The sequence below is a fragment of the Drosophila miranda genome, chromosome 4 (assembly GCF_003369915.1).
Source record: "Drosophila miranda strain MSH22 chromosome 4, D.miranda_PacBio2.1, whole genome shotgun sequence".
NCBI classification, from domain to species: Eukaryota; Metazoa; Arthropoda; class Insecta; order Diptera; family Drosophilidae; genus Drosophila; species Drosophila miranda.
This window is the reverse complement of record NC_046677.1, coordinates 13,482,322-13,504,675: the sequence shown is the minus strand read 5'-3', so window position 1 is coordinate 13,504,675 and position 22,354 is coordinate 13,482,322. Positions and strand designations below refer to the sequence as shown.

Here is a 22,354-nt window from a genome sequence, read left to right as displayed (position 1 = left end):
CCAGTGGAAAGAAGCCGGTCCACAGCTCCGGCTTCCCTGCTTCATTTACGATGTGCGAGGGCAAAACGGGCCCCGGGAAATCGGGAAATCGGGAAGCCATAATCATTGATGTTTAATGGTTTTTTTTTTATCCATCTTCACGGCTTAATCCTTATGGGCCCATAATTCTGCTGGCCAAATCCCAAATGATATAGTTTATGCGGCCATATCCAGCGACAGGCAAGCCATCGAGCATATGAATGGTGTTTTTTCTTTCAGTTTTCCTCGCACAATTTCATGGCATTTTATTTTTAGACCCGCCGTCTGGCAGTTGAAATCACTTGAATATGCAGTTTCTCGGGGCTTTGACCATGGGGAGGTCTTAAGACAAGTGGCAAGTGTGGCCGCAAAATGCCTCCTGTACATACTTAATCCGCATATGCAAATTCGATTCTGCCGATGCGGGCACAATTTTCCATCCCATAAACTTTGGTATTACCCCCATGAGGTTTTCCTCCACGCGACTTGGGATTTGGTTTGGCAATCGAACAGCAGTTGAGGCGCGGTGACCTTTTCCAATTCCTATCAAACTGTATGGCCCGCATGATGGATTGGAGCCGGCGTTAATGAATGGCACATTAATTTGCATTTAAATGTGCCAAAAATACTTCGCGCTCTTTTCTGCCTGTCATTGACTAATGAGCGGGCCACGAAAATATTGTACGCAAATTGCAAGCCGAAAAATGGAAACATTTTCGCAGAGCAGAGGCAGGAAACATAAATTACAAGACCCCCGACCAAATAGATTGGATTGGCTGCTAGGCCGCTAAGGAATATGAAAAATATGAAAAACATTTTGTAAATGTCACATTCGCATGGCTAGGAAAACGATCTCCGTGCCAAATTTCAGGCGCACCCCATTTCGAACACTAAGGTATTTCTTTTTTGCTTTTTAAGTTTTCATTTTGTGTGAAGTGTTGGCGGCATTTTGTCGTACCCTGACAGAGGGTACTGGCATTTTTTCTCGAAAATATTTCAACAATTATGAATTTAAAATACATATATCAAATATTGTTCACTGATTTTTCGTTTTCTCTATAGTCTCTCAAGACTCTAAAGGATAGTAAAAAGTACAGTGAAGGATATTTACTCTCATTGTCTTAAGTGTATACAGCTTCGGTGTTATATTTTCTTTTTTGCTATTTTTCCCCCATATTTCGTGGAGTTCCCTGTTGACAGTTTTGTGCGTGCAAATGTATGCACATTAGTTTTTGAGTCTGAGACACGAATCGGCTTTCGGCACATCATTTGAAGAGTCTTCTGTTCATAATGCCAGCAAATTATTTGCGCAAACAGCTTGCAAGTGTTTGGCTTGAGTGGTTTTATTTCTGGCTCTCTAATGTGTTTTATTTTGTCGGTAGTTTCTGATGATTTTGTATGGCCTTAAATGTAGCCTACGTGAGTCGTTTAGATGGGAATCTACAATATAGCAGTAGGAGGTAGCTTGGATAAAACTTGTACGTTTTCCACAGGCCTATACCCGAAAACTATTCGCTGTACTTCGTCGTACTCTGATGTGGGACGATGTCATTGATTTTGATCAGACAAACAATCCTTTAATCATTTTTGTCGAGTTCTATCCAGCAGTGTGTATCCAATTGGGCTCTGTGTGTTGGTGATACATTCAGTCAGTGCGACAAACATATTTCTTTATGAAGATTGTAGTCCAGATTCCATTTCGATTCTCTCGTCTTGCTTTGACATTCGAATCAGACTCTCCCCAAGCTCTGGCTGGCAGCTATAATCTGCCACACGATTTCCTCATCAGGCCTCAGTCAGCTCAATCCGCACTGAAATGTATAAATTGCATACAAGATCGGACTTAATGTGGCCACTTTCAGAGACGCCGCCACTTATCGGGGCGCTGTTGATCCAACACCAACAACAATACCGACACCGAAACACTGGGGAACCATTTATTATGGCAAACAAAATGCTATAATTAATTTTTCTATTATTTTCTCAAATACTCTCAGCCATTAGGAGGAGTAAGTGGAGGAGCCAGAACGGAGCCGGCGAGGAGTCAGACACAATTTCCTGGCCAGCTTAATAGTCCATTAATTTACGAGGGGCACGAAAACAATTGAGATGCAGTGCTACGGACGACGACTACGACTACGAGTGATATGACGTGCCGGGGCAGGTTCGATCAAAGAAGGCATAAATAACGTCCCGACAGGCAGGCGGAGGAGCAGCCGCAGCGAACTGGAACTGGTTCAAGACTTAGCTGTTTCTTCCGCTGGTGGCCGGCCTCGCCGAAATTTATGCAAACGGGTTAATTAACCAAGGCAGAAAAAAGGAGGAGGAAAAACGAAATTCGGAACGCTGGCTACGGGAGTACGTGAGGCTGTTTGGAGAGAGACTCCAGCCGGGTGGTCCTCTCCCACTCCCACTCTCGCTCCCTCTCCCACTCTCTCCTGCTCTCGCTCAATGGCTTTAAATGTGGGTCAACAGTGGGCGGCTAACGAGCCAACAGCCAACCGCCAATAACCGCTCTTACCAAATGCTAAACCAACGGCATTTGTGCTCGTATTCATCATTTCAGACATTTCGGATGCCAACTTATGTACATGTATGCACATATGTATGTATGTATGTATGTATGTATGTACAATATGTATGTATAAATTCGTGCAGTGCCGTGCCGGTCAGTAAGTCAATCACTCAACTCAGCCCCACTCATTTATTCATTTACTCACTTACTCATTTACTCATTCACTCATTCACCCATTGATTCATTCATTTATGCCGTCTGTCAGCCAGCGTGTTGCCACAAGATTGTTATCGCAGTTGCCTACAGACTCTTAATTGCCGCTTGATTACTCGTGGAAATATCGAAAAGCAATCGCTACTATAATGTATACATATATTTATATGCTCTCTATACACTATCTATAAGTCTACGATCTACAATATTACTGGAATTTATAATGATTTAATATAATTTGATGAATGCAATTTTGCTACTTTTCTGTTGTCTGTAAATACGCCCTCAGGCAGGGTATCTGACATTTCCCATAGTTAAATTCATTTTTACGTTTTCCATACAAGTATTTCTTCTGTTGAGTCGAGATTTACGATAATTGATTATCATGCGTTGGTGCTTTTTCGTGGCAAACTGCAGTGCGCATACGCAGCGTTGGCCGAGTACGCAGTGAGCGAATACATAAATCATTTAATCAATATTTTGTCATGTCGATGGTAACAAAAGTTGTGTTGCCCACAAAACACGTGCTCCAAATTAAAGTGAGCTGAGAATGCAAGCATATTTCTTCCATTCGCTGCTGTTTTTTGTTCCTATACTCTAGTGCCGGCCGAAACGCAGGCAACTGTGCAATTAAACTGTCAATTCATAGGTTTTTCTTTTCAGAACTATTAGTATTTTGTTGTTAATTTATTGCATTGCATTTGATTTGTGGTCGTTTGAAAATGTCAGCCAGGTTGACTCTTGGCAGTCGCATTGTGTATACGCCATGTTGTGCAGTGGAAATGACATGGTCCAAGGCCAATATCAAAGCAAGACAGCAGACAGGTTAAATTTGAGGGATTTCGATTGATTATTCCACCAGTGCCTCTCCACCATTGCAATTTCGACTGAGCTACATTGCCTTCCTTTCCATCCAGAAACTTTACATCTAAGTGCACATTCAGCCTACGAGGCACAAGGCAATCCAGCCACTACAACTTCCGCCCATGCAAATGCAGGGAAACCTTCAGGCTTTACGCACATTCAAATCGAGAACCGTTGAACGAACGGAAGTACTCTTAGGACTGCCCACACATGGGATTTCTGACCGCGGACTACTACCACGAACCAGACGGAGAAAAATAGCCGAAGAGCCAAAATAAAGAACGGAAAACGGAAAACAAACATAACGGGCTCATTAATAAAAAATCAAACAAAACGGAGTTGTCAATAAACCAAAAATCAAGAGACTAGCAGACTAGCAGCCAAATGCAAAAGAGTCAGACCCACGCTACAGACTGTTGACCGTGGGTGTACGAGTGACTCCCAAACTGTTGCATGACAGACGCTTTTCCAAGCAGAGCACCAGCCACAGCCAAGACTAGTTATATATATTTATATAAATATATATATATATATATATATATATATATATGTACATGTGGATGTGTAGAAGGCGAAGAGTCGTGATTCTCATTGTACGCTTTAATGACATCATTTGCTCAGACGAAGCATCTGAGTGGCGTCGGTGATTGAACTTTTTATTGGTGGCGCGTTGTCTGAAGAAGTTGTAGCCTTTCTCTCTCGACTCTTTCATTCATGAAAATGCAAATCCCCGAACGCCGGCGAGCACTTGACAGCTGGGCTGCGACTGCAGCCGGAGCAAGTCTTGTCAGGTCCCTGCAACATGCCAAGTGCCTCGAGGCGCAGCTTCCTTCCCCCCATCATCATCATGCTCCCCATCCCTCCAGCGCCATCGACCGCGACATCAACGACGGAGTGGAACCACTATCACCTCTCCCATCGTGTCGCGTGCTATGCTTGTTCATAATTTCATATGTACATCCATTTGGCATACTCTATGGATGCTCGAGAGTTCTTTGCCTTGAATTAAGTCCCACTGAACACAACATATTAATCCTGCCTGCAAAATCTTAATCGATATATTCTCCATTGTCCATTATTACTTCTCCATTTTATGACAAAACTTAATAACAAATAGTTATTGTATTTAAATGTTGATCCTTAAGAACTCAAAAAAATTGATACCTATCGTAAAAAAACACTTCACACTTCCATGTACGATATTGGATAGTAAGATATCCCATTAGAGCATTCAAACTTCATTATTTTAAAAACCAACACGGGTCTCCGAAATTTGTATGCATTTTTCGCCTATTTTTCAGTTTTTTTTTAGATCGTGCAATCAATTTTGAACATTTTCTATAAAGTTTTTTTTGTTTTGCGTTGGTTTTACCGGATTTATGAATGAATTTATTTTCGTATGTGCCTCCTCCTTGTCCACATGCGAGAGTGGAGACTTGTCTGGCTTGGTCCGTTGTCGTTGTCTCCCACAGTTTTTTTGTGTCCATCGTCCATAGTCCATCGTCCGCTTGGGCCGTCGTCGCATTTGTCGTTTGTCGCCCGAATAGGAAACTCTATGCATACGTACATGTGGGCGGGCTTCGAGGTGCTGCCTACGCGCAACCCACAAACCAACTGGCTGGATGACTGCCTGGTGGATACGGGCTGCGGGCTGCGGGCTGCGCGCTGCGGGATGGTGGGTCGTCTGGTTGGTCTGGGGCAGCAGTTGGTTGCTGTTTAGGTGCAGTTAGTTGGCTGCCACTGACAATGGTGCAATGGTGCTTGTGGCCCAGTAACGCAAGCAGTGGAAAGCTGGAGAAATTGGATTTATTAGAGCTGACTCGTACTTTGAGTAACCGCACCAATTGGGAGTAGAGCCTTGCGTCCTAGATGTGTTCTATATTTTGGATCCCCCAAAGGCTCGTACTGATCTTCTTTGCCCTCTCTTTTCTTTCAGAATGCCACTGCAGCAGCGTGGGATCCTTGTCAACGGCCTGTGATAAGCGATCGGGACAGTGCGCCTGTATGGCCAACGTGACGGGCAGACGCTGCGACAAGTGCCGGGCGGGCCACTGGAACCTCACGCAAGGCGTGGGCTGTCACGACTGCCTCTGCGACCCTCACGGATCCCGGGGTGACGAGTGCAATCCGTGGACGGGTCAGTGCGACTGCAAGATCGGAGTGGGTGGCCAGCACTGCAATGAATGCACCGAGGGCTTCTTCGGATTCAGCACCGAGGGCTGCCAGCGCTGCTCGGCTTGCACGGCGGAGGGTCAGATATGCGACTCTCACAACGGACGCTGCATTTGCCCCAAGTTCACCCGCGGATTGGGTTGTGGGCAGTGCGTGCCCGGCACCTGGGGCTGGCAGGCGCGTCTGGGCTGTCGGGAGTGCGAGTGCGATCACATTGGCTCCATTGGCCAGCAGTGCGCTCCGGGAGACGGACAATGCCAGTGCCGAGAGGGCTATGCGGGCAGGAGCTGCGAATCCTGTGCCGCGGGCTACTTTGGCTATCCGGAGTGCAGGCGCTGCGGCTGCAATGCGGACGGCTCTTTCACCCGCGCGGATGGCTTGATTGCCTGCGACTCGAATGGCCAGTGTCCGTGCAAGAGTCTCGTGGTGGGTCTCAAGTGCGACACCTGCATGCAGAGCACTTTCGGGTTGTCCGCCCTCAATCCGGAGGGGTGCACCCGGTGCTTCTGCTTCGGTCGTTCCGGTGAGTGCCAGCAGAGCGACCTATCCTGGGGCCACATACGCATGCCCGAGTCCCGGAACCTCAGTGTCCAGCAGATACGTCCCCAGCACGTGCCGAGCGGAGAGTACGAGTACATTGTGGTGGTCCAGATGGAGGGTACCGTTTTCCATCGCGAAGATGCGGAGATACAGCGCATGAACGACCTTAGCCTGGTGCCGCGATCGACAGGCAATGTCTCCATTGGTGCCTATGGGCAGTTCTACCATCCGCTGTACTTCCAGTTGCCGCCTCAGTTCTATGGGGATCGCACTAGCAGCTACGGTGGCTATCTGTACTTCTCCCTCATCACCGAGGGAGCCCACACTCCGCTGGAGAGACAGATCCTAGCTCAGTACCCGCTGGTGCAGCTGCACGCCCATTCCAAGCTCCTGTTGGACTTCTACGAGTACGAGGAGTTCGAGTACTCCCTGAATGTGACGCATCGCGTGCCGCTCCACGAATCCCTTTGGAAGTATCACCACAATAATCAGGCCGTGGATCGGGGAACTCTCATGGCTGCACTTCAAAACATTCGCCACATTTTCATCCGAGCGTTTGCCTTTGCAGATTTTCAGGAAGTTGTGTAAGTCCTGGGATCCAGCATCTCATTGGATACATATTTGATTCTTCTCTCTTTTTCTTAGCCTTCAGAATGTCCACATGGATGCGGCCATCTTTATAGAGGGCTCTACCAACTTGATTGCCAAGGGTGTGGAGCGCTGTAAGTGTCCCAAGCGCTTTGATGGTCTCTCCTGCCAGGACCCTGGACGATCATTCTATCGCTGGCGCAATACCAGCGATGTGGATAGTGTCTTCATTGAGGACCTGATTGGACGGGCAGCTCCCTGCCATTGCAATGGACGCAGCAGCGATTGTGACAAGGAGTCGGGTGTCTGTCAGGTAAAAAATGGATAAATAAAATTATTCTTGTTCCAATATCTGATTTGCAACCCCATCGACATCCAGAACTGTCGCGCGAACAGTGGAGGAGATCATTGCCAGCAATGCGCCGAGGGCTTCTACGGCGACCCGAACTCTCCGCACGGCTGCCAGGCCTGTCCGTGCCCCGAAACCAATCGCAACTTTGCTCGCGGCTGCAATGTCTGGGACGGCGAAGTGAGTTGTGTGTGCAAGCCCGGTTACACGGGGAGGCTGTGCGAGCGCTGCCATTCCGGCTACTTCGGCAATCCCACGCTGTATCCCAACAGCAGCTGCCAGGCCTGCAACTGCAATCCGGACGGAATCCGAGCCGAGGGCTGCGACTCGGAGACGGGTCAGTGCTATTGTCGGGAGGGTGTCACAGGCCTCAAGTGCAGCAAGTGTCTGGCGGAACGACATCATGTGGTGGACAATGGATGCAGAGGTGAGTCGTCCCTCAAACTAGATGAGTGCTCCAGCAGAGGGATCTCCGAATAATTGATTCATGATCCAAAATGAAATCATTTTGAAAGCTTCTTTACCTTAGGTGTGATACGTTGTGATTCATACGAGTAATACGAGTAAACTAGTACTCTATATACATGTGACAAAACACTAAATGGTGCTAAAACCCGCCTTTAGTCAATTTTTCCGGCCTTCAGTCGAAGAACAGAAGCACTATTTGTGACTACTTGTGTTTCCCAGCAACAAAATTGAACCTGAAATGTAACAGTCGACCATCTCTGTAATCGTATTTCTCTCGCTCTCACAGCATGCTATTCTGCAATGATTGCAGTTACCCAGTTAGCCAAATGTAATGTCATACGGCCATAAGTTAGTTAGCAAGTTTAATGTCATACGCTCATAAATCGTTCCTTTACTTCGTTTGTTTTTGGTTGTCCCTAAACAGCTGTTTTTTGGTCATTGGACTTTTTGCGTAATATTGTTTGCTATGTTTTCATTAGATTCTGTCTTACGTAAATAGTTCTCTAGTTCTCATCATTTGTGTGATCACTGTTTACGGAGAATGATATATGTAATCCCATGAACTGATGAAACCATGGGTCTGATTCTTCTGCCCACCGAAGCTAGCCTTCCTTCGTTAATATCTTTTAATTGAGCACTTTTCTACAGTTTGCGACAATTGTACTCTATTACTCCTGGACTATGTGGAGTTGGTGGGCCATAAGCTGCGTCGCGGGCTCCACAACATGGACCTGACCGGAATACCTGCGCCGTACCTCAAGTTGTCCGATTACGAACGAGCCTACGACACCTGGCGAGGGCGGCAGCAGGACTTCAGCCAGGCCAGGAAACTGCTGCAGGACTATGATACCGCTGGCGTCGTCAAGCTGGATGCCCATGCTGAAAATATGAAGTTCCAGTCGCGCAAGGCGCTGTCCACGATCGGAAAGAGGGAGTTCGCTCTCAAGGCCATGCAGGATGACGCTTCGGTGCAGCAACAGGATGTGGGCCTGGTACGGGCAGAGATACTTCAGACACTGCTCGATTTGAGGAGCTACGGGAAGAGTGCCCAGCACCTCAGTCTGCCGACGGCCCTAAAGCAGGCCCGCTTCTATCTGCAGGCTATCCAGGAGCACCATCAGGGAATTCAGGGCATTCGCAGCACGAACGATTGTGCCTGGCGTCATTTCTACGTCTCGGGCAACGCCTCGGATGCCGCTTTCGACGAGCGGGGTCGGCTGGAGATGCTCTGGCGAGATCTGAACCAGACCAACCATCGTGTGGTGGACTTGCGACTGCAGCTAGATCGCACCCTGGAGGTGGAGAGCGAGGCGGAGGACATAGTGGAGCATGTGCGCAACCTGAATGGCCATACGGCCGAGGCGCATCACGAGCTGAATGACCTGGGCCAGCTGATTGGAAAGTATCTCAACCAGAGCTATCTCGACCAGGGAGAAGAGCTGGCGAGACTCACCCTCGAGCGGCAGTCTCTGCTGAGCGAACATCTGAACCAGCTGGACGGTGCGACTGTTCTCCTGAATGCCACCCTCGGCGTCAAGTCCGAGCAGCAGCGGGAGGTGCGCAAGCACTGGCTGCCAAAGGCGGAGAAACATGCAGATCGTTTGCTGGAGAGGTCGAATGAGTATGCTCGGCAGTTCCAGCCCACGAGGAATGGTGCACGCATTGCCATCCTGGCCAGCTCGGCGCACAGCAACATAACCAAGGCGATCAATGATGCTCGTCAAGGCTCTATCCTTGCCAAGGAACGGGTCTACGATGCCCAGAGAACGCTGTATCCCAGCGATGGCAGCTCCATGATCGAGCGAGCCAAGCACTCGTTGCACCGCTCCAGGCAGCTGCAGCAGGAGGCACTTAAGCAGATGCACAAGTCCAACGTGCTCAAAGAGAAGCTGCATCAGCAGCAGGAGCAGGTGGAGGGCATCAAGGCCACCATCTTCGAGTCAGGGCTGCGCACCAACAACATTTCTAGCCAGTTGCAGACCCTCACCGACAGTTCGGCCCGTCGTCATGCCAAGGAGAGCCTGGATCTGGCCAGGAGAACCGGCGAGCAGATGCGGGCCGAACTTCGAAAGGCTAAGGAGACGGAGGAATCGCTTCAGAATATGCGCAAATCCTTCACCAAGCTCGAGCCCGACTGGGACATCAAGCTCGGCATGGCTCAGGAGAACATATCGCTGACCAAGACCAATCTCCGACTGGCCAACGTGTCGCTCAGCTATCTAGAGCAGCAGGCGGCAAAGGAGCAGCAAGTGTTCGAGTCCTGGAACAATAGCATGGCCAAGCAGTTGCAACAGCTCAGGGACCAGATAGCCAAGGCCAGGCATGCAGCCCAAGCGGTGAGTGGGGGAATCGGACGGGTATTCAGAGTATTATACATTGTTCCTTCCATTTACAGATCGATGTCTCCCTGGAGTCACTGGGTCCCAAGTGCATCCGCTCTTATCTGCCCTCATCGTATGGCCTGAGTACCTCCAACAATTTGCGCCTCAGCTTCGCGTTGGCGAACCACATCGAGAGCTCGCCCCTGATCCAAGTGGAGGGCAGTGAGGGACGCCACATCACCCTGGAGTTGTACAAGCGACGGGTGCGCCTCGTTTGGAATCTGGGGGGGACCACGGCGACTGTCACCCATCCCATGGTGGTGCAGACGCGGGATCCCAAGTACGACGATGCCTGGTACCATGTGGAGGCCAATCGGACGCTCAATCTGGGCAGCTTGTTGGTGCGACGGATGAACAACTATGGGGTGCTGACACCCAGCAGTCCGGTCACCATCACTGGCTCCACAGACACGGAGCACACGCGCTTCTATCAGTCGCGAAACGATCGCATATCCCTTGGTGGCTTCGCCTCGAAGGATCTGCAGCTGACGCCTGGCCTCAATGTGGTCGTGCACCATGTAGAGGTGGACAACAAGCCGCTGGGACTGTGGAACTTTGTGGACAGCGAGGGGCGGTGCGGTGGTTCCATGATCGGTGCCCGCGAATCCTCCGCCTCATCGACGGCACGTCACTTTAACGGTCTGGGCTATGCGCAGCTAATGAAGACCCGTCCCCGGCCATATCGCAAGAATCTGTTCTCTGTGCAGATGACCTTCCGTACTCTGGACGAGAATGCGTTGCTCTTCCTGGCGGTTGATGACAAAAATGTAAGTCACCAAATGACACCACTAGTTGCCAACTCACTTGACGCTTTTTGTTTCCCCAGAATCGCTCGGTGTCGGTAACATTGAGCCGTGGACGCATCATGTTCCGCATTGACTACGGCGACGAGTCCAAGCTGGAGATCAACACCACCAAGAAGTACAATGTGGGTCAGTGGATCAAAATCGAGGCCGCCCGCGAGTTCTCGGCCAAACGAAGCACAGAGAACGGCATGCTCCGCGTGAACAACGATCGTCCCATCTCCGGAGCACCCACACTGCCCGTGAACGCACATTTGCTACCAGATTTGTCGAAGGCTGTCTATTATTTGGGTGGAGTGCCGCCAGGTAAGGATTATAAGCTGATCCTTTGGGCCTTTGAAGGTTTCTTCCTAACGTTCTCTAACGTTATCTTTTTGTTTACTCATAGGCTTCACATCAGGCACGACGAAAGCTCCAGGCGCTGATAATCCCTTCCTTGGCTGCATGACGGATGTTCAGGTGAACGGAGAGACGTACGATCCCCTAGAGAGCTCCAGCTACTTCGGCGTAGAGCCTTCCTGCAAGGACATGATCACAAAGTGAGTAACAAACTTAAACTCCTATATATGTTTTGCTAAAACACTTCTTTTCGGATCTACCTTTCAGGGCTGGGTTCTCGGGGAACGGGTATCTAGAGCTACCTTCGCAGTCGCTGAGGAAGCGCTCGAATACTGCCCTGGTCTTCCGCACCCTACAACCGGACTGTCTCTTGCTCCTGGCCGCCTATCCGCCCGAGGTTCTGGCCGACTACGATGACAAGGACATCAAGGGCAACTACTCAATGAGCCTGGTGGATGGGCAGTTGCACGTGTGGGTCAACTCTGGCCGCAGCTTTGTCAAGCTGTCTTCCAATATCAGTCAGCTGAATGATGGTGAACTGCACGTGATCAACATGATAAAGACTGGTCGCCGGCTGGAGCTGATGGTGGACGATGAGCTGCAGGATGTGCGCAGCCTGAGCGGCAACCCAACGGTCATTAGTCTACCCCGGGAGGCGGGAGGTCTCTACATCGGCGGAGCTCCCCCGCACGAGAGCTTTACGCCGCTGGCGCCCACCTTCGTCAACCTAGAAGGAGCCATTCGGGATGTTGTGTTCAACAACCGGACCGTGAACTTCAACGATGCTCTTACCTTTTCCAATGTCCTGATCGGACGCAATGGTCCCCTGATGGGCAGTCTCAAGGGTGGACTCTACGACGTGTTTCTCAAGACGGAACCGATGATCGGGAAGAGTTTCACGGCCTCGCCGGAGGGCTGCAAGCGGGTGAGTTGCTAAGGCTGTTTCCTTCTTTTTGGCTTGGTATGGGAAATTGGTGAGGAAATTGGGGAGAAGAGACTTGGATGGGACTGCGACTGTAACTGTCCATCCCTATCCGCAACCCTGCATGCAAATTGTGGCTGCCTAACTCCATCTTAAACTCAAACTCAAACGTTTCTCTTTGTTCTTATAGGATTTTAGTTGCTAAGCAATTATGTCAAAGCTGCTACGCTAAAAGCTTCAAGCGCTGCGCCTTAAGAAAGCTCATTTGTATACTAATTTCGCCTAAACATTAAACACAAACACACAAAACAAAACAAAAAGCTAACCAAACAAAGCTACTCTATGTGGTCTACATGTGGATTAATATAACCTTTATATAAACATCATCAAAGATACATATAACCTCAGCTCAGTCATAGCTGGAAAGTTGTCCTACGTAATCATGATCATGAAAGTAAAAGCGCAACGAAAAGATAGACGGGCCATCATGTTCGTGTTCATGTTTATGGAGGACAACTTGGCTAGCGTTAAGTCCGGAAGAGGATTGGTTCAAGCTCCTAGGCGCATCGGGTCCTCGGCTAACACAAAAAAGCGCTATAATCATAGTTAATAATCATCTTTTTTACGACATATATTTTTTGTAAATATTTCATATGACTTTTTTGCTACACGATAAGTACGGCTCCGAAGCTCAGTCTAGTCCTTAAGATTCACACCACTCATATCAACGCTTTGTGTACGTTTTTGCTTTCATAAATGTATCATACGATTAACACTTGCTTACCTACTTCGCGACCACAACACGGACATTTGATTGTTATCACAACATTTTTAAATCACGTTTCAAATAAAAAATTTTTATAACAAAAAAAAACCGAACAAAAATCATGGAAAAGTTTTTATTCTTAACCCAATCCAATCCAATCTCTCGGAGTGTTCTCTCTGGGAGATCGCTACGCTTAGAGCTCAGAAACTAACACAAAGTCGTCGGGGTGAGTTGAGTTCCTCGATAGATTAAGTAGGTCCCGGGACTAATTCGGGCTCTTTCTTGCAGATCGGCAGCTACTCCTACGAGCCGAATGCGTTCAAGTTCGGAGACGAGATTTACAGCTACTCGCAGCTGAAGCTGCCCGAGCGCCGCTTCTGGCAGCGCAACTTCCGCCTGAGCTTCGACTTCCGCTCCTTCTATCCCAACGGCATGCTCTACCTATCCCCTGGGAGCAAGGAGAAGCCCAAGCACTACGTGGTACTTCTGCTCAAAGACGGACAGCTGGTCCTGGTCGTGCGAGGTCGTCGTCGTGAGGAGCTCCAGCTCACCGCGAAGCTCAACGATGGCGAGTGGCACCGGGTGACTGTCAGCTGTCATGAGCGCAAGGTCACGATGTCAGTGGAGATCGGCCGAACGGACCAGAAGACCTCCGCCCAAATGAAGTTGCCGAAAAAGATTGGGGCCTCGCAGCTGCTGCTGGTCGGCGGCCTGCCCCAGGCCCCAGTAAAGGTGGCATCGGAGCTCTACATGCGACTGGAGCCTTTTAAGGGCTGCTTGCGACGCGTTACCATCAACAATAGCACCCAGGACCTGGCCCGTCCCGGCAAGCACTCGAATGTGGGACAGTGCTTTCCCACCGTCGAAAGAGGCAGCTACTTCCCCGGCGATGCCTATGCCATATATAGTGAGTTATACCTGTTATGTACAGCAATCAGAAATCTTGGTGTCCTAACAATTGTTTCATTTTGACAGAGAAAAACTTTCATGTGGGAAAATATCTGGACCTGGAAACGGAATTTCGAACGTCGGAATTATCGGGAATATTGCTGAGTGTGTCCGAGCCAAGTGGATTCCCAGCTCTATCGTTGGAGCTTCACAACGGCAATGTAGGAGAAAATCCAGTGTGTTCCGTGATTATATCTAAATTGTATCTCTTTGTCATTTTGCAGATCGTTTTCTCCTGCGATCTGGGGGATGGAGTGCCCCTGCGTCTGGAGTCGGCATTGCCTGGGAAGTATGCCCTGTGCGACAACAAGTGGCATAACATTTCGGCTCTCTACGATGGCGAGCAGATTGTCCTTAGAATCGATCAGCTGCCAGCCGTCATCAGTGCTGGAAACCCACGGAACACGGGCAAGGTGCAAACCCGTTCTCCCCTCTACATAGGCGGGCTGCCAGGTATAGGAACAAACATATGCCCTATGGGAAAATCAAGCAAAAATACTTATATCTCTGGCCTTTCAGATGTTGCTCCCAGCGGATCGCTGCTGTCGAGGGAGAACTTCAAGGGCTGCATCCGAAACGTGTCCATACGCAACGAGAAGCGCGACTGGATCGATATGGACGATCTGCGTAACGTCCTGCTCAGCGAGTGCCTCGTGTCCAGCGATGATACGTAGCTGAAGAACTGTCCGGCCGCCGTCCGGGGCGTTTCTGGTTCCTGTTGACGACACACCAAAACTTTTTCCAAATGTATTGTGATCAATTACGAGTTTTATAGCCTATCACTGCCATATAAGTTAGCCTAGCATAGGATTAGCTTTGGATATTCATATGAATAGTACATTTCTCAACTGAACTTACTTAAAACTTTCATTGCCAGTGACTGCATTTCGAAATCCGCAATCTGATTTGTATTTATATCGCTTATTTATCCCAGTTATTCTTCACACTCGCTCTCATTTATTTATTTTATGTTTTAAAAGAGGCTTTAAGTTTGTATTTCTTTTCATTCGTTTTAACCGAATCTCCTGCTTGTACAGTCCAAAACGAGATAATTACCATTAAGTAGAATTAGTTTATACGACTTTCATTTGTACATAGAAGCGGCCATTTAGCCTGTAAGCATCATAGCATTTAGATGTAGTATTGGCATCTATATAAATTAAATAAAAAACCATTTATTAAATCGATAAACAATGCGTTGTCATTTCGTGCAGCGGAGCCATAAGTTAATTGTTTACTAAGATATTTATAAATAATTCCGTTTAAACTAGTTTCGTGGGATTATGATTTAAATAAACAGATAAGCTCGGGATTTAATATTAATACTTACTAATATTATAGTACCCTCTGTGAGGATGTAATTTGGTTCTGCCCTTCCTTTTGACACCAAGGGTTGTATAAGGGTTTAAGTTTGACAGAGCTTGTTTAATGTTTGAAGATATTTGATGGCTTCCTAAATTTTAGTTGTCTTTGAAAATTTGAATAGCTCTCTGGGAGATTTGTGTCGCATATCTGGTTCATCAAAAATAAAATAAAAATAATAAAATCCATTATCCATTATTTATATATAGTAGCACATATATATATTTTGTAATACTCCACACAATGAACACGGATCGGAGCAGCCGACGAGGAAACAGGCCATCCGTGAGTGATCACGCCTATCATGTCTACTGCGTTAACTTCTACGACAATGGGCTGAGTGCGCTTCGAGACGAGTTTATAAGACGAATCAAGTGCGGTCTGCGCCGATCTCTTTTCGTTATAGATGTAGAAAATGAGGTGCAGTTGGCCATCCAGCAGCAGGACCTGCGTATCTCAAAGGCGTATTCCAAGAGGACGGGTAAGTGGATATGTAAGTGGACCATCAGCAGGCCCGACAGTCACCACAAATTTCTAGTAGGAACAAACGAGCTAATGTCCACGGATCCCGTCAGCATTACCATGCAACGAATACGAGAGAGCGTGGCCGAGTACGAAAATATAAGCAGGAATATCGACCAGGAGCTGCACTTTAATCTTTATGAATATTGGCAGAAGAACACTCCGGCCGAGCTGAAAAATATCTCGACCGACCCCAACAAGGAGCGAGCATCTAGAACAAAGAATACATTAGACACAATGCGCACCAATGCCACTGCTTCCAGGAAGACAACCAAATCCAAGGCCGAAAAGGGATCTAGCGAAATGTCGAAAATGGAGAAAATTGAGTGCGTGTCTGTCACGGCCAAGGACCACCATAAAGTTGGCAAAGGGAAGCCGCTGTCCAAGCGCATGGTAAGCGAGTTGGTTAAATTATGTGCAACAGTTTTAGGGAGTCGCAAATAGTATGTAATGAAAAGCCGAATACTAGGCACCAACTCATTTATTCCTGCTCAGCCAGGTCCGTCCCGTCCATCTGTAGAAATCCCAAGATCTCAAGGTCCATAGAATTGGATACTATTTGAAATAGTTACAGAGTGGATACTAAGGGATTTGTTGCTCCCTATACTATTGTGACTTTTCTAAACCTTTTCTATAAATCACTGCTCTACCTGCTGTTCTCTGTAGTATATCAATGATAACCCTCTGACGACGAAGATCATGATCCTGGTCATTGGCCAATTCGACAATGATTTCTACAAGTCCCTGCTGGCCAACCATCAGCCAGTTCGAGCAATAATCCACTTCCTACCCGAGGAGTGCGCTTACGATCTGCTGGTGCCGCGTCCACGCCGGGAGCGGTATCTACAGGAGACCATTGAAAACATCCAAAAAGACATTCATTCGCTGCGCAAGAGGACGGCCACCAAGCGCGTGGGCATATTCCAGCAACAGCTTCCCCAGATGTCCGCCTGCCTGGCGACTAAGTTCACGGACGACATCTTCAATCAGCTGAGCTGGTTCGTGTACGATTTGGAGACGCTGCGGGAACAGTACGTATCGTACTACCTAGCGCCCTACCAGGAGATCAATGTGAAGATGAGCCCGGACGCCAACATGCTGGACAGTTTCCACATGGCCGAGTCGCTCAGCATTCAGGGGCACTACCTGAAGTCTCAGATGCCAGCAGCCAGGGCTGACGTTGGGACCATCTATCTCTACGTAGAGTCCCTAATGAGCATATTTGGCAATCCCAGGGAGCTGATGACCGAGATGGAGGTCCTACTGCTGGCAAATCCCACTTCTGCGGCGCAGACACGGATGCTTGACAAAGTCAAGGTCTATGCGAATGCCTTTAAGAGCATTGTGAAGCTGTCCAAGAACGAACGACTGTTTGTCGAACAGGGAAATTCTCTGCTAAGCAGCATTCTCTCCTACATGGATCAGTCGTTAATGACCAATGTCTACCACGGCTGTCTCGAGTACAACGTGATGCGACGCTACTTCACCAGTGGCTACATCACCGAATCCCTTCCGTACTCACCCTACAACGGTGAGTTGGAGCCCATCTTCCTTCCCAAGTACGCCCAGCTCTATCTCACGGACGATGCGGTGACGCAGCGCATCATAGAGCTGGTCAACGACTACGATGACATCACCGTGGAGGAAGTCTTCCCCAGTGTGAAGCTCTACACCTTCAGGCGGGCTCTCAACGAGGTCTTCGAGCAGCAGAAACAGACTGTGCTCCCCACCCGCCTGTGCTTCAGGGACTTTACCCTCTTTGAGATGGAGCAGTTCTTAAATGATCTGGTGACCCCCCAGATGTTCGATGAGGCCATGGAGCAGAACGAGAACATGGCTATGGCTCATAGCATTGCCACAATGCACGGCCTTGAGAACGAGCCAATGAAAATTAAGTGCAAGGGGGGTCAGCGTCTCAGCATCGATCCACATGTATTTGTTCGGCCGCAGTCGCTGAAGGCGCAGATAAAAGACAAGGAGAAGGAGGAACACACACCAGCGATCGCAGCTAATTTAGAAAGTACGAGGAGTACAAAAAGTCTGCGGCAGTCCAAGACTAGCCTACAGGCGAAGTTCAATTTGACTGGGAGTGGGGGAACAAACTTACCATACATTGGACTGGGACCCAATCATCCCATGCTCAAGGGCTACAACCTAGACGACACACAGCAGAAGATCAAGTCCAAGACCTCCACGTACTTCTTCGAGGAAGGCCGGATCACGCTGTACGAGGAAAAGTGGAATTTCCGGCAGATGAACAAGTGCCTCTCGCTGAACATCGACGGCCATCATGTGCACTTCAAGGGCTCTGCCAAAAGTGTGGGTACCACGGATGGAAATATTCGCGTTGAGTCGAAAAACGGAATTAGCCTAAGAGTACTGCTCTCGGACAAGGAGTGTGCCAAGGCTGTGGTAAACTACCCAAACGGACTGAGCACCTACTGCCATGACACGCATGCCGAGCACCTGTGGTCCATTCAGGAGAACCAGCTGGACGAGAGCCGTCGAGTCTGTACCCCATACGGCTGCGTCATTGTCTACTACAACAACAGCTCCACTGTACTGATAATGCGATACAATGGAGAGGTGTATCATCTGTTTAGCTATACCGAAGCGGAGGTCGAGGAGGAGGAGGAAGCAGCAACCGAGTTCATCAATGCATGCTCCACCCAATCCACCTACAGCAGTTACCAACCCCTTTCCAACGATATCAAGAAGAGAAAAAGTCGCGATGTAAGATCTTCGCAGAATGTTCGTTCCTCGGGCGGCGCCGATAGCCTCTCTCGCCCCTCAGTTCAAAGCAAGACCTCCAAGGAATCTTCCGCAGCCCGCAAGCAGCGACTGGCCAAGTCCAAGCAGGCGGCAGTTCTGTTCGCCAGCATTGACTTTGAGCTCAAATATCTCAAGTTCATCATGGGCTTGTACAACCTCAGCTACAAGCATCTCAAGCTGATCACCTCGATGGGCAGTGTTGTACACGTGCAGACGGACGGGAAGATCTGGTGCGGGAAGCCCTTCAAGAACACCGAATGGCACGACTACTATGCCAATGAGTCGTATTCGATGCGGAATGATGGTGTCAAGGTAATATGGACGAAAGAGGAAACGAGATGCTACCACAGAGACGGCACGATCATCAGGACTGGCACTATTGAGGGCTGGGATCCGGGCGTCTTGGTGGACGAGATAGATGCCGAGATAAGTTCCAGTAGCTCGCATCGCGCACTAGTACGTAGGACTACCAAAGTGGTTGGTGTCCCCCCCAACCCCCTGTATATCAATATTGCGGAGGCTGATCCTTTCAAACCAGTTGGTCAGGGGTCAGCGAGCTCTCGGGGTAGCCTTCAGAGCATAGCAACAGAGGTGCCAAGGAAAATGAGTATAAGTGAATATCTTGTAGAAGAGGAGGGAGAGGAGGTCATCATCTGTGACATGAGCTTCATAACCTACATCCCGGATAGTTATTTCATTCAGCACCAGCTCTATGCCGGCATCCACTTCACCTTCACACACCTCACGGACGTGGATCTGAAGATTGAGACGGAGGTGTTTATGTGTGACAACCTTAAGATTCGGCTGTACAAGGCGCCACAGATCGAAGAGCTGAATCCAGCTGAGGCCAAAGATGTATCCACCGTTGGTGATGCTGCAGAACATCAATTGCCTGCTTTTCAAGCAAGCCAATCTTCCGAGGCAGACTCAGATGAGTGGATGAAGAGGAGAAATCATGCTTCCATCAGTGGTGGGGGGTCCTCGCAACCGCCACCGCCACCGCCTTTCGAGAGCGCAATGGTGGATATAGAAGGCATCAACCTTCGGATAACTGTCAGCGAGAAGCAGGCCGTTGTCACGACCCGGTTGCGTAAGTTTGGATGCGACGAAAATGCCCTGGTCGTTCGGTAAGCGGCAACTGTAGAATGTTCGACCAATTCACCCAACGACCAACGGTCTTTCCCTCAGTGAGGATATCACGCTACAGGTGGACTTTGACAAAAATCTGTCGACCACATTTCGCAATTGGGTCGAAATACTGACCAAGTTCATCAACTGCTTTTGTCCCAAGTGGAGGACCGTCTACTTCCTAGAATCTTCCTCAACGGAGTGTAAAAGAAAGGGTAAATAATCACACCATCCATCATCCGTCCATATCAACTTCCTACCAGGTCCTTTGCAGGCTTTGAGCTGGTTAGATCGATTCCTCCCCTGGGCAAGTACAACTTCTGTGCTGGCAACTACTTCATCGATGTGAATGAGCTAATGTCGGTAAACAATCGCATGAAAAACGATTTTGATTTTTATGACAGTGATATGGTTAAATTTCCACGTTTTCCACTCTATAAGACAGGGCCGCAACCAATTTCATTTCCTATGGTTTTAAATGCCAAGTACGTATTGAGCAGCGCATGGAATTTTTTCTAAGAATATGGTTTTTAGGATCTTTGTAGAGCTACCTACACAGCTGGCCAACTCGGATCGGATTCATCACTTCATCAATCCCTTTGACCGGATCAAGTTCAGAAAGCTGCGGCATCGTTTCAACGAGTGAGTGCTGCAGAGAAGCCAAAACCTTGTTCAGTTTTTATTGCCTTTATTTTCAGGTCGGTTCTGTTCCATCTTCATCCGCGTCTGCGTCAATTGGTGCAGCAAGAGATCAGCAAGCGCAGCTGGGCGAAACATCATCAGGAACAGCAGCGACGCAACTTATCAGAGCAGCAGCGCCTGACCCTCTACCTGGCTATGCTGAAGCACAAGGTGTATCCAAATTACTTCCAGTTCAGGGACCAGTTCTACTACCATATTCGCAACATTGACTTCTTCGAGTTCATGGCCATCAAGTGCAGCGAGAAGGCCAATCCCGAACATTACCGTGAGCACATCGATGAAACAGAAGAGTCCACTGCACCGCCAGCAGTACCCACAAAGAAGAACAAGAAATGCTTGTGCCCCAAGTACGTCAAGTCGCTGCAATAGCAAATACGAGTACCATGCCCACCTACTACTTACGCCTACACAAGTCGAAATAAAGCTGCGTACAACCAAAGACAACATAACTAGTCTATTTATATTGTCTTTGGTATAGCTATGTGTTCACTCAAACATTTATTTCTTTTATTCACAATTTGGGCCTGCTTATTTCATTCAAATGACCGTATGTCAGACCATAATAGACTTTTCAAACTGACTAACTGCAAAAAAATTAGAGAATGTATTAAGCTAATGAGCTTTTTCACTTGCTCTTGGATTTAAGTTCATAAGAAGTCGATGTTGTTTATATATTACGCCGCAGTGGTAGTGGCCGAAAACGATAGAAAGTTGTTGTATAGTGGGATGCATATATACAGCGCGATTCAAATGTCTGTAACTGCAAGATCGTATGCAGGTGCAAGATCAGATCAAGACAATAGAAATGAAGGCGATAATGATGACGATCGGCTCAAGACTGACTAAAGAAAGAGAGTTTTAGAGAATCGAAAGAACAGCTAAGATATCAATACACAGGTAACTTTGAACGGCTTTATTCCCCCGACCTTTATCTGGAAATTGGCAGACGTGTCGGGAATATTCCCCAACGTTTGATTAATTTTCAATAACTGATCATCATTTTCAGCAAGCACTTCAGAAACCACTTTCATCTTTACCTGATGAGTGTATTTTGTCTTTCATTTCATTGTTGTCATCGTCTGCCACTTTCAACTGGGGGAAATTATCGAGGATTGCACAGATCCGCGATACAAACTTCCTGCCTTAAATCTATGTTATGGTCTCCGTATCCCCTGGCGAGCGAGTTTTTCCTTTGCACCTGATGACCTTGCTGTCGATTCACAACTCAACTGATTTCAAATGACAATCATATGCTAAAGTCTCAATGTATGGACAGATCTGCCTCCGATTGACTTCGACTGCGATCGAGGAGCAGCCCTTTGTAGCATATCACATACAACGATTGTTGTGTGTGGCGGTGCCACTCGAGCTGGTCGGGGGTGTATCGGGCAGGACTGGTGCACGCGCTGGCTCCGGCTGTATGATCGGTAGTATGGGGGGGTTCCTATACTGGTCCTTTCCTATACGTGCTCGCGTCGATGCCTTATCTTATTATTATTTTTTTCGCGTGCGATACCCTGCGTATGACCGTATGACTAGTGTTAGGGGGTTGGGGAAGGAGGATGAGGAGGCTGGGGGAATTAGAAGGGACAAAGGAATTAAGGGGACAGGGAAGTGGGCTTCCGCGTTGCATACCCGAACCGACGGGTAGCTGTGCTGGTGTTGGATGCAACAGCCATGGCCCTCCCAACCTTGATCATCCTAATTCCGAAGAAAATATGGCTTATGGATGATCCCTTTTCTCGCCGGGGGTCATACCTCACTCTCCCTCATCGATCCCTGCATGGCTCCTAAACAAAAATCTTCTAACAATTCATTTCCAAATCTTTAACAATATTTATTTTTATCGATAGTGCCTAAAGCTAAATACATGGGTAGAAGGAAAATGATATATAGTTATGGGGTGAGTATAAGCTAGGGCAATAAGAGAATTAAAACTATAGGAATAATAATTTTAAATAATAGGAATAAAATATATGATC

General features: G+C 48.2%; 2 protein-coding genes across 8 annotated transcripts in view; both read left to right on the top strand.

Moving 5' to 3' along the window:
* The window catches only part of LOC108162760 (laminin subunit alpha-1), a 75,131-nt gene extending 60,392 nt beyond the window's left edge, over positions 1 to 14,739 (top strand). For 2 of the 4 annotated variants that reach the window (XM_017297642.2, XM_017297644.2), the window contains 12 exons: positions 5,547 to 6,906; positions 6,968 to 7,223; positions 7,290 to 7,686; positions 8,376 to 10,063; positions 10,123 to 10,875; positions 10,935 to 11,217; positions 11,300 to 11,450; positions 11,518 to 12,175; positions 13,227 to 13,845; positions 13,914 to 14,047; positions 14,111 to 14,339; positions 14,406 to 14,739. In XM_017297642.2, the coding sequence (XP_017153131.2) occupies positions 5,547 to 6,906; positions 6,968 to 7,223; positions 7,290 to 7,686; positions 8,376 to 10,063; positions 10,123 to 10,875; positions 10,935 to 11,217; positions 11,300 to 11,450; positions 11,518 to 12,175; positions 13,227 to 13,845; positions 13,914 to 14,047; positions 14,111 to 14,339; positions 14,406 to 14,560 (6,683 nt within the window). In that variant the 3' untranslated portion in view covers positions 14,561 to 14,739. The other 2 variants (XR_004472775.1, XM_017297643.2) reach the window with 2 other exon arrangements.
* Positions 14,740 to 15,393: 654 nt separating this feature from the next.
* LOC108161131 lies at positions 15,394 to 20,867 on the top strand. 4 transcript variants are annotated; one of them, XM_033393617.1, is made up of 8 exons: positions 15,394 to 15,729; positions 15,787 to 16,163; positions 16,437 to 19,669; positions 19,731 to 19,885; positions 19,945 to 20,033; positions 20,112 to 20,155; positions 20,205 to 20,312; positions 20,369 to 20,867. In XM_033393617.1, exons 1-8 carry the CDS (start codon positions 15,492 to 15,494, stop codon positions 20,739 to 20,741), a joined length of 4,617 nt encoding a protein of 1,538 aa, XP_033249508.1. In that variant the 5' UTR covers positions 15,394 to 15,491; the 3' UTR covers positions 20,742 to 20,867. The 4 variants fall into 4 exon arrangements, with proteins under 4 accessions (XP_033249508.1, XP_033249507.1, XP_033249506.1 ...); XM_033393616.1 differs by having other exon boundaries at positions 15,790 to 16,163; positions 19,945 to 20,155; XM_033393615.1 differs by having other exon boundaries at positions 15,395 to 15,729; positions 19,945 to 20,155.
* The last annotated feature ends 1,487 nt before the right edge of the window (positions 20,868 to 22,354 follow it).

Coding starts and splice junctions, on each gene's coding strand:
- LOC108161131 (XM_033393615.1), top strand. CDS start 15,492: ATGAACACGGATCGGAGCAGCCGACGAGGAAACAGGCCATCCGTGAGT. Junction 16,164..16,436: donor AGCCGCTGTCCAAGCGCATG/GTAAGCGAGTTG, acceptor TGTTCTCTGTAG/TATATCAATGATAACCCTCT. Junction 20,156..20,204: donor CCTATGGTTTTAAATGCCAA/GTACGTATTGAG, acceptor TATGGTTTTTAG/GATCTTTGTAGAGCTACCTA.